Source organism: Gobio gobio, assembly GCF_949357685.1.
Source record: "Gobio gobio genome assembly, chromosome: 11".
In the NCBI taxonomy this organism is placed as follows: domain Eukaryota; kingdom Metazoa; phylum Chordata; class Actinopteri; order Cypriniformes; family Gobionidae; genus Gobio; species Gobio gobio.
Genome location: NC_137104.1, coordinates 4,530,428 through 4,543,335, shown reverse-complemented (window position 1 = coordinate 4,543,335; position 12,908 = coordinate 4,530,428). Strand labels below are relative to the sequence as shown.

The 12,908-nt window shown below is 37.4% G+C and overlaps 1 protein-coding gene across 1 annotated transcript in view; it reads right to left on the bottom strand.

The window, feature by feature from the left end:
- eif3hb (eukaryotic translation initiation factor 3, subunit H, b) overlaps positions 1-12,908 on the bottom strand; it is a 118,784-nt gene that overhangs the window by 84,377 nt on the left and 21,499 nt on the right. The window contains exon 2 of the mRNA XM_079828950.1: positions 8,700-8,856. Coding sequence (XP_079685076.1) covers positions 8,700-8,856 — 157 coding nt within the window. The remainder of the gene's footprint in view (positions 1-8,699; positions 8,857-12,908) is intronic.

Genomic DNA, 12,908 nt, shown 5'->3' with positions numbered 1-12,908 from the left:
TCAAACAACATACTTTACAAAAACGTACAAAAAAAATGCACGAACACAGATTGTAATTAAAATGCAGAGCTGCTTCGTATTATGATCCGTTTCTAACTGTGAAAACGGAAGGTCACAGACAAAGCTTATCTGTGCAGAGACGGCCTGTGAATGTTTGTCCTGCGCTCTTTAGGTGTTTCAGTCTCTCCAAAGCAAACCTGCACTCCTGCATCAGATAAGACTCAATCCAACCACCTGAAAGACTTGGGCTCTGTTTGAGGCAGTCAAACACCAGGTAAAAATAGAGTGAAGGGATGGAAGTCACCTCAGGTCACCGGCGGCTTTCATAAATGGACGAAATTGAAAACGCCCATGGAAAAAAACACTAAAGAAAGGCGGCGGAGGACTCTAACTCACTTTTTAAAAGTCTGGTAATAAATAAAGCAATTGCCTTGCAGGAAAAACAAGCAAAAGCATCCCGACTGCTCATTACAGAGTGAATTTACACCTTTCTGCGGCCCGTACAGTTCAAGGCTCCTTGCTCTGCATATGAAGGGTGTTTAAATATCCATTAGACACCATAATTTGTCAGGCACAGCCCTACGGGCTAAAGACGAGAGAAAAACACGGCATGATGGGAAGGGTGGGAGAGGGTCACTCAAACACACATTGTGGTGTGTACACACCCTGTAGCGGAGGCGGAGGATAATGAAGCGCGCAGACCTCAGGCAGTGTCACACTCACTGAGTTAATGTACACTTGGAGATGCCACGCACGCCGCTTGAGGCTCAATACTTCTCATTTAGCATCAGTACCAACTCAACTCTTCCTCATATATGCATCGTAAGACATTAAAGTTTCTGAATCAAAGGTGTCCCTTCGTACGCATTCAAAACGGACTGTTCAAATATAGATTTTTTTATATTTTTAAATCCTTCGGAGCAGACGCTATGACCAAAATCTTGTATTATGGCATTTGGATTAATTTCACAATAATGATGTGTGTGTGTGTGTGTGTGCGTGTGTGCGCGTGTGTGCGCGTGTGTGTGTGTGTGTGTGTGTGTGTGTGTGTGTGTGTGTGTGTGTTGCAGCTAGTTATTATTGCTCAAAATAAACTCAACGTTTTTAACAGTAACAACAAAGCACGAAAAAAAATTATCAATTTTTATATATTGTATAATTCATTTATTTGTATTATTTTCCAGAATGTTATATATTACATTATGTAGTAATATCTATTTATACTAATGGTTTAATGTATTATTAATAATAATAAGAATAATATCAAAACAGATAAATACAATTAAAAGATAATACAATTATTGTTATTAGGATTATATATTATTGTTAATAAAAATACTTTATTTTCATGTAGTACTGCATTTTTTATTGAATAATTAAACTCCAAAATGTTTTATTATTATTATTATAAGTTACTAGTAGAACTAATATATATTATATATATATATATATATATATATATATATATATATATATATATATATATATATATATATATATATATATATATATATATATATATATATATATTATATTATATTATATTATATTATATTATATATTATATATATATATATATATATATATATATATATATATATATATATATTTATTATTATTTTTTACATATATAAATAATAATAATAATAAATACGGTGATAATTACATGACATAGGCACGTAGAAATGCACATTTTTATTTAAACAATGTTTAAACAACCAAAACAAAGAATAAAAACCAACGAAAATAAAATCAAATAATTATTTTAATTGTTTATTTAATCATTTAATTATAATTAATTCATTGTTTAATCAATTAATCATTCAATTAATTGTTGTTACGTCTTGTATTAATATATTAATTTATTATTATCATTATTTATAATATTATATATTACATCATGTAGTAACATCTTTTTTATGCTTGTGACTTAAATGAATAAACTCCCAAATGTATTAATAATAATAAATTATTGTTATTAGGTAATATATTATACATTATTAGTAATCATAATAATAGTATTTTATATTACACGTAGTGCTAAAAAAAATTCTAGTGAATAAACCAAAAGTTTTTATTATGATTACATATACACACACACACACACACACACACACACACACACACACACACACACACACACACACACACACACACACACACACACACACACACACACACACACACACACACACACACACACACACACACACACACACACACACACACACACACACACACACACACACACACATTACATAATCATGTAGTAATGCACATTTTAATTCTAGTGACTGACATACTTTAATAAACACATTTTCACAAACTTCAAACCAAACCAAAAGGCAAGATTCATCATAAGAGATTAATTATAAGTGGCACGAAATGAGCTATAATTCTGATTTTCTATCAAATCAAGCCATGGATATGAACAGAATCTTTTTCTACCATTGCGAAATGTACGGTCATTTCACCCAGCCTTATTTCGGTGGCCCACAAAACAACACCCTAGTCAATTTTGGTTCCTTTGCTGCCTCCATTTCACAGCCTCTACAGGCCATTACACTTTTAATAATGCAACCCTGCCTCATTCTCCCTCCCATGACGCACGGCACATCTCACCGGCAACACCTGTGATCTCTCAGGCCGTAAAACCGCACAAACAACTCTCAGTCTCTCGCTCGCTGCTGAAATCATTCTCCCGTCCCTCCAGGTTGAGGCTAGCGCTCTCTGGAGAAGCCCTATAAAAGCTGAGCCCCAAACCTTCGCTCCGATACAGGTTTCTGTTGAATTACACCGCAATTTACTCCGCCGTTTACTAGCTCGCCGATCGACGTTGACGTTTTTCTGCCTTGGTGACCACTGACAAGATGGCAGGCAGTAAACAGTGGCGTGATAAAACACAAAAGCTCACACTTGTAGAGGAGTTTAATGTGACAAAACGCAAGGACGAGCCATAAAAGTGAATTTCCCTGGTGTAGCTGAAATAAATGTTGCTTAATTTCGATCTCAACATTAAACAACAATAAATAAAACAATACATCATACTTTTATAGTTGGTTAAACACCAATTGAATAATTGCATCGTCTTCCATTTGTAAATGACTGTATATTACAAACCCTTAAAGGGTTAGTTCACCCAAAAATGAAAATTCTGTCATTAATGACTGACCCTCATGTCGTTGGACACCCGTCAGACCTCCGTTCATCTTCAGACACAAATGAAGATATTTTAGTGTAAATCTGATGCCTCTGAAAGGCCTCCATTGGCACAATAGCACGGTTCACTCTCAAGACCCTTAAAAGACACTAAAGACGTCGTTACAAAGTCCATCTCACTACAGTGGTTCTAAAATAACTTAATGAATCGGCGACAATAGTTTTTGTGCGCAAAAAAACCCTAAATAACGACTTATATAGTTAGATTTCAAAACACGGCATCATGAAGCTTCGAAGCGTTATGAATCAGTGAGTCGATTCAGCGGTTTGGAACGTTGTGAATCAGTGAGTCGATTCAGCGGTTTGAATCTGATGGCTCTGATGACGATTTCAAAACGGCCTCATGAAGCTTCGAAGCGTTATGAATCAGTGAGTCGATTCAGCGGTTTGAATCTGATGGCTCTGATGACGATTTCAAAACGGCCTCATGAAGCTTCGAAGCGTTATGAATCAGTGAGTCGATTCAGCGGTTTGGATCGCCAAATTTCAGCAGTTTGACACGCGATCTGAATCATGAGTCGACTCACTGATTCATAACGCTTCGAAGCTTCATGATGCAGTGTTTTGAAATCGTCATCACTATATAAGTCGTTATTTAGGGTTTTTTTGTGCACAAAAACTATTCTCGTCGCTTCATAAAGTTATTGTAGAGTCACTGTAGTGAGATGGACTTTGTAACGACGTCTTTAGTGTCTTTTAAGGGTCTTGAGAGTGTAAAGTGCCATTGAGCCAATGGAGGCCTTTCAGAGCCATCAGATTTACACTAAAATATCTTCATTTGTGTCTGAAGATGAACGGAGGTCTGACGGGTGTCGAACGACATGAGGGTAAGTAATTAATGACAGAATTTTCATTTTTGGGTGAACTAACCCTTTAAACAACAATAAATAAAACAATACATCATACTTTTATAGTTGGTTAAACACCAATTGAATAATAGCATCGTCTTCCATTTGTAAATGACTGTATATTACAAACCCTTAGCAATAATCGAAAATCTGCAGTCAGATAAAAAATGGCCCTCATTCAAACACTTTGGCTAATTGGATAATACGATGGCGGAGATTTCAACACAAAAGGTCCGGGGTTCAAATCCTGTCATGATGGTTTATACATCGACCTATTTTCAGTGTGTGAGAGAAATACAATGAAAGAAAAAGAACGAGAGGAAGAAAGCTGCAAAATGTGCGTTTCTTTCTCAGGCATAATGTAAGGCAGAACGATCTACATTCCACATCTGTAGTATTCACAGGAAACTTATGTGTGTATATTCTTGATCTGCACTTAATGCACCACATCTCAATGTCAATAAACCACTGGCTTTCTCCCCACAAACGCCTTATAACAACGATTACTTCAATATTTCTTCAGGGAGCCCAAAATATATTCATTTCATTTCAGAGAAAGTCAACTGGGTGGCATTAGTTCTGGTGGGCATTACTATGATATAACAAGGGCTTTCACAGCAGAGGAATATTTTCATTGTTCCTATAACTATAGGCGGAAGTACACACTTTTTTTTGTTATTCTGGTTTCAGATTTCTGAGGTCTCCATTCTAAAAGGATACGTGTTAAAGATAAATACATGTTAATACAGTTTTTTATGTAACTCCTGGGACTCAGGAATATATCGGATATATCGGCCGATATTTGCGATTTTTACGTGTATCAGCTGATACGTCGGCCGATATTTTTCCCCCTGCATTATTTACAGACAGGCGTCCACAGGGCAGCTCTCACCGTCTTCAAACTCTCTCGCTCTCCCTCGCGCATATTAATCAAAATCAATTGAGAATTGACACGATGGTAAAAGGTGGAAAGACTGAAGTTTCACGTGGAGCATTGGGAGGTTTTTTCCTGAATTACCGCTGGTGTTGCTCTGCAAGAGATTAAGTGAAGTGCACCTACACTCTAAAAAATGCTGGGTTAAAAATAACCCAAGTTGGGTTGAAAATGGACTAACCCAGCAATTGGGTTGTTTTAACCCAGCAATTGGGTTGTTTTAAGCAAACATTTAACCCAACCGCTGGGTCAAAACAACCCAATTGCTTGGTTAGTCCATATTCAACCCAACTTGGGTTATTTTTAACCCAGCATTTTTTAGAGTGTAACCATTAAATGACTCGGTTGTAAATAGTTTTAAAATTAAGTACAGTACAGTCAGTGTGCACTTTATTATGCTGCTTGCTTGTTGATACTGTGTGCAATAGTGTAATTATTATATTTATGCTTAAATATTTATTTTCAGAATTTATTAACTCTTGTTCTACATTACCTGTTTTTACTATTTGTTAAATATCGTTTTTTTGTGTTCAATAAATGTTCCTTTTTATAAATTGTAAATTTTAAATTATCATTATCATGATCATTGTGTCATTTTTATGTTGTAAATTGAGGGAGCAAAAGCAGTATCGGCTCCAAATATCGGCTCAAGAATATCGGCAGCTCATATCGGGCATCGGCTAAGGCTGATGGAAAAAAAAAATCGGTATCGGCACTAAAAAAATCCATATCGGTCGATCCCTACCCAGGAATAGACTTTTGTCCACTGTAGTGGACGTCATATTTTAGGGAATTTCTCTGATATCATACATGTCACATGTCACATGTCACAGTCTGGATGTCCCGTAAAGAGCACATTCGGGGCTTTGCAGAGATAATAAATGTTTGGAGGTTTCACCAGGACAACTTCTTCTTGGACTTTAAAAACGGCTGACATTAATGTTTAGCACTCTTATGGAAATATGACAATATTTTGTAACTATAACTTAAATCAGATTAATTGTTTGTTATAAATCCACATCTCAGGAAAATGTTATCAAATCAAAATATGACTTTCTGTTACAAAACAGGGCATTGATGTCATAAATGTCCACTGTAGAGACGCCAGGACTCAAATCTTGTTTATCAGGCATTCTGGAGACATAACAAGTGAATAGGGAAAGAAATTACATATCAATATTCCTATGAAACATGAGATATTATAAAAATGTTGCCAATTATTCCTCCCATTATTACACTTCTATTTTCCTTACATGTTGCACCAAGAACACATTCATATGCAAATTAGATGCATTGTATTGGATGGGAAAATCCAAGTATGGACATTTTACCCACATACTGCATAAAGTAAAATGGTAAATCAATGCATTCCGTTATATCTCCGGATGAAACTAGCCGAACACACTTGCGTCGCGTCTGGCGTTGCATTGCACAGGGTGTGTGATAGAGTCCTCAGAGGTTTTGGCATCTGAACTCTTCATTTGATCCATGAATAAAATTCTATTCTAAACAATGATAATGATGGCAGACGTCTTACTTTAATAATTGCAACTCAAATGTCATTTAGAAAATAAATCCAAGGGATGCACGATATTATCGGCACGACATCGGAATCGGCCGATAAACGCTTAAAATATAAAAATCGGCATCGGCCGATATGAAAAAATGATGCCGATATGATAACGTGTTAATATGAGCCTGCAATAACTCGCGTGTGCAACGACTTCTATAGCGATAAGATCACGTCAGCCCTGTGGCCATTCTTGAAGTGAAAATAAGCAAATGCATTGCATGTATGGTGATTTATATTGACATCATTAATCGACATCATTATATTGAATTTGTGAATCAACTCAGGATTGCCAGGTTTTCACAACAAAACAAGCACAATCGCGTCTCTCCACTCTCTAGCGCGCGCAGCAGCCTCTACAGCAGCTGAAGCTCCTCCAGGTCCTAGTGCCCGACCGGGAGAATGTTATATAGCCTATTTAGTGGAGGCGCTGTTGTTACAGTAATACAATGAAAAGTAGAATACATAAATAAATTGTAAAAAACTTGTAAAATTAAATACTTTTATATACAGTTTATTAATCTGTAATACAATTGCATGAAATGGATGATAAAAAAAATAATCCAAGGAGCACTAAAATAATTGTATATGTTTTTATTTGAAGCTAAATACAGCATTAACTGATCCCATGCTCTCATGTGAACAAACATTAAATCCAAAAATAAAATATTTAAGTTGCAACTGCATCTGTCTGGGGTGAAAAATCACTGACTTTATTATTGTTATTTTTAGAGAAAATATACTCTTATTATAAAAATAACTTTATTAACATTTATTTATCTTTAACAAGCATACTTTTAGTAAGGAGACCTCAGAAATCTGAAACCGGAACGAAAAAAAACTTTTTTTTGCTCAAAATGGTGGTTTCCAAACAAAATAAACGTATATCGGTATCAATATCGGCACCGGCCAAAATTAGTTGAAAAATATCGGCATATAAGCAAAAATCCAATATCATGCATCCCTAAATCCAGTGCTAACATACAATTAAAGCCGGGTTCACACTGAACGATTTTAGCCATGATTTGGTCGTCTGAGACCAATTTTGAAATTATTAACCCTCAGAGCCCGACGGCATCGCCCACGACGTCACACGGCACCTCCGATAAATATCTATATTATTTTATGAAACTTTTATCGATTTTCTTACCGTTTTTTCCAGCAGAAAGCTAACGAGCTAGCCATCACGGGGGTGTCTTTGTAGCCTTTACAGGTTTTCTATCCAGCCTGGAACATGTGCATCTTTTTGGAGTTGTTCAGCAATAAATCAAAACGCTTACATCCAAGATTTATCCACTTGATGTCTATAATTTATAAATTTTCCGTAATCTAGCGCGATGCTAGCTGCCATTTTGGATGAGGGTTTGACCAATGACAGGCTGATCCGTCATCCACGTTGGTGTGCGTCATTACGCATGAACCACAGCTCTGTTATTGTGAAGAGAGAGAGACGCACGGCTAGTGTTGAGGAGAGAGAGAGAGAGACGCGCTGCATTTTTGAGTAGTTTTGTGGACAAAGTTTGAGGAAAAAGTTTGAGGAGAAGTTCCTGATAGGAACTGTTTTGAGGCTTGGCACCAGTAAATATCCAAAATCCAAAGAGGCCAAAAGCGCCTGGACTTTTTTTGGAAAAATGTAAATAGTTTTGGTTCTGTATAAGTTATCATGTTTATTCCTGAGTTCCAGGACTCTAAAGACTTGAACAAACTGTTTTCCAGAGGAAATATGCTTAGCTTTTATTTATTTGTGTGTGTTTTCAATAAATATTTGAGTGATTCAATTTCCGTTTTATGTTTTCATTTGTCTTTATGGTCCCATAACTTATTTTACATTCAGGTGACATCAATGCAACACAAATATACTGACAGTGCAACTTGTCTTGGAAAAAAAAGAGGCGTGTCAATTGTCTGTGCACAACAGGGTTGATGTTTTACAAGCTTTTTTAGTAAATAACACCAGGCGGAAAATTAATTGTAAAAATACCCTTAGGTCTTAAAGGGTTAACAGATTCCGCTGATCCTAGGCTAAAATCTGTAGTGTTTGGTCGTTAATGTTCACCGATTAACGCCCGCTGAGATCAAATTTGACCTCCGACAAAATTCTGTCAATGTCATAAGTTGAATCCCTTACCTTCATCAAAGTCAGCATCGTCCTCCGTGTGTTGAGGGAAAGGGAAGCAGTTGGTGATCTCCAGCCGGTCCTCCACCACCAGCCCCAGCAGAACCCCCTGCACCACCTCACTGCCCTGACCCTCCTCCTGGTAATGCTTGATGATCTTCATCACCACCTGAAACACAACAAACACATGCTTGAAGATCTGACAACACTCACACTCCAGTTCAGGCTTTTCATACTAGAACGAGTTAACCCGGGTTCATTCTAAACTGCTTATAATTCTGGGTATTTATTCCTCTGCTGGCGTTTCACATGGAACATTTCTAAACCCTGGGTTAACCTTTTTACATAAGAGCTCTGGCAATTAAAGGGTTAGTTCACCCAAAAATGAAAATTCTGTCATTAGTTAGTTCCCCTCATGTCGTTCGACACCCGTTAGACCTCTGAAAGGCCTCCATTGGCACAATTTACACTCTCAAGACCCATAAAGGCACTAAAGACGTCATTACAAAGTCCATCTCACTACAGTGGTTCTACAATAACTTTAAGAAGCGACCAGAATAGTTTTTGTGCGCAAAAAACCCTAAATAACGACTTATATAGTGATGACCGATTTCAAAACACGGCATCATGAAGCTTCGAAGCGTTATGAATCAGTGAGTCGATTCAGCGGTTTGGAGCGTTATGAATCAGCGAGTCGATTCAGCGGTTTGGAGCGTTATGAATCAGCGAGTCGATTCAGCGGTTTGGAGCGTTATGAATCAGTGAGTCGATTCAGCGGTTTGGAGCGTTATGAATCAGTGAGTCGATTCAGTGGTTTGGAGCGTTCTGAATCAGTGAGTCGATTCAGTGGTTTGGAGCGTTATGAATCAGTGAGTCGATTCAGTGGTTTGGAGCGTTATGAATCAGCGAGTCGATTCAGCGGTTTGAAGCGTTATGAATCAGTGAGTCGATTCAGCGGTTTGGAGCGTTATGAATCAGCGAGTCGATTCAGCGGTTTGGAGCGTTATGAATCAGCGAGTCGATTCAGCGGTTTGGAGCGTTATGAATCAGCGAGTCGATTCAGCGGTTTGGAGCGTTATGAATCTGCGAGTCGATTCAGCGGTTTGGAGCGTTATGAATCAGCGAGTCGATTCAGCGGTTTGAGGCATCTACGTATACATCTATGACCACGCTCGTATTTTGACCTCACTAAGCGGAAGTTATGGCTGAGCTCAGAGACGATCACGTTCGTCTGATAAGAGGTAAAATAATAGCATAAATACTGCTGGGTTTCTCGCAGAAACTGATGGTTTGTCTAGATAAGACCCTTATTCATCATCTGGTGTCGTTTAAAGCCCTTTGAAGCTGCACTGAAACTGTCATTTGGACCTTGAACCGTTTGGAGCCCATTGAAGTCCATTATATGGAGAAACATCCTGGAATGTTTTCATCCAAAACCTTAATTTCTTTTCGACTGCAGAAAGAAAGACATGGACATCTTGGATGACATGGGGGTGAGTAAACTATCAGCAAAAGTTTATTTAAAAGTGAACTAATCCTTTAATATAGTTAAAATCAATATCACATGAAGAGTGACGTTTTTTCTTTAAATATCGGCATGATTACAAATGTTATATTGATTTTATACAACAGTTCAAAAAACAAGAGGTTAATATTAAATGACTTTGACACAATATTGTCTGTTAAGAACTAACAAAAATTGTTCCAAACAAAGCCACAGAACTGTTTTGCATCTCTCTATATGAATCAAAACCATTATAGTTTTAGATTTTGATTATTTAACATGGCATATAATAAAAAAAGAGCTAGTATGCAGACTGGTGGTGTGCTAATTAGGCATGTGCCGGTATCAAATTTTCATGTTGCGATTAATTGCTGAAGCTTTTATCACGGTATACGGTATTATCACGATATTTAAAAAAAGTTGCAAAAAAAGTGTTGTCATACTATAACAGGTTTAAAAACTTTATTATAACAAAAGAACCAAACATTTAAATACAATAAAGCAATACACAAAAATGTATAAAGTAAACAAATATTTGAAACAGATTAAAGTGCTAAAGAATTATAAAGAACAATAGGTAACACTTTACAATAATGTCTCGCCAGTTAATGCATTAACATTAACAAAGAGCGAATAGCTAAATTTTTACAGAAGTTATTCTTCTTTGATAATGTTAGTTTAAAAAAGCAACTGTTAGTGTAAGCTCAGGTCCATTAAATAATACAGTTACAACTTTTGATTTTAATAATGTGTTATTAAATGCTGAAATGTACATTTAACTAAGATTAATACATGCTTTAGAAGTATTTTTCATTGTCAGTTTGTTAAAGGTCCCATGGCATGAAATTTTCATTTTATGAGGTATTTCAACATTAATATGAGTTCTCCTAGCCTGAATATTGTCCCCAAGTGGATAGAAATGTTGATCGGTGTAAACCCGAGTTCTGGCTGTCTTTCTCTGCCTTTGAGAAAATGACAGGCCAGACGAGCCAATCCTGAAGTCTCCTGGTTTGACGTCCAAGCAGGAGCGGTTTCCTCCCTTTCCTCCGCCCAGAGAATCTGGCACGCCCATGCAAACACTCGAGATCATTAACGTTACTTGTGAACGAGTGAACTGGCAGTTTCTCAGTGTTTGGATGTACAAATGAAAACAGAAGTCTTTCTTCAGTTCCTTCTGATCTGTGATCAGTGATTTCTTATGTGTAGCTAATTATTTATTATTTGTGCACACACTGCGGCTTCTCTCTCTCCCGACAGAACGGTGTTTTCGTGTTTTCTATCTTGTGAGTCAGTGTTTTTGTACGTCCTTGTCGCGTCTATCTGTTCTAAAATGTGCATACAGTCTTTTCTGTTTAACATCAGCAGTCACATCTTTAGAGATAAACTTCACACACGCCGAAGCTCGGCCTCCAACATCCCCGACCCCCAGTACTGCATCTGGCCCACAGCGGAGGCACCAAACGCGGCGTGAGATTAAGCAGAAGGAGGGTAACGTTAAGCGTGAGCATATCTGGGCTAGGCTAGCCAGCTTTCCCCACAATAAACTGGATTACATTCGATTACTGCTGTTGTGTCTTTGTTTGCGCTGTGTAACGTTACTCAATGCGCGTCAATGACGCTATTCATATGATTGGAACATATCTAGAAATAATGCTATACTCAACACTTACTAACTCGTTCATCTCGCTGTAATGGTACATTGCATGTGTTACAAAGTTGGTAGAATAATGACGAAGACGGACTCGGTGTGACTGGGACTCGTGTTTATTCAGAACTCTCAGATACAAACACAATAAACTCGCGCTGACTGACAGCGCTCTCATAACTCAGTAGTTACTATAAATAACTTTGTTAGCAATCGCTCCGTCTCCGTGATGTCCGGTTCGCGAACGAATCATTCTTTTGAATCGGTTATTTTTAGTGAACCGAACCAGTTCACCAAATCGGACTGAATCGTTCTAAACGGTTCGCGTCTCGAGTCAGCGCTGATCCATAATTTACTAAAGTTACTAACTTTCTGACATGAGTGACAGTCCCTCCGACTAGAAATAAACTAATAACCTGAAGTATTTGCTAGTAACTACAACAGTTCACCCTGAACTGAGACATGCTGAGAGAACTGATGAGAAGTGAACTCAGGTCCATCCGTCTCTGGCAGACTCGTGCCTGCTCGTGCCTCGTTAAACCACGCCCCCTCCGCTCATTTAAAATGCAAAGATGTCAGCCAATCACAACAGTGGGCGTTTTTACTGAAGTCTCACAGCAGACACGCCTCTTGAAACAGGGCATTCAGCCACAGGGCAAACAGCAGTATAGAAAAAATGCCTTTTATTTCTAAATTATGACATTTTATGATGTAAAAATCATACTAATAATATAAGTACACCTCAGAAAACACTATAAAATAATAGAAAAATGCCATGCCATGGGACCTTTAATGAATGAACTAATGTTAAATAATGGAGCCATATTGTAAAGTGTGTGATTGAACAACAGTCAGAACATATTCAAACAATATCTAGGGCATGTAATTTAAAACTTAAAAAAAAAAAAAAAGTTTGAAAATGACTTTAAGTCTTTAAGTATTAGGTTATGTGATGACGAGCACAGGATTGTGATTACTGGGGAAACGGCTGTATTTCTGCTGTTCCATCAGCGCCCTCTGCTGTCTGAAAGTGAATGTGCACTTCAGTGCGTCACGCCTTCCGCCATGTGTT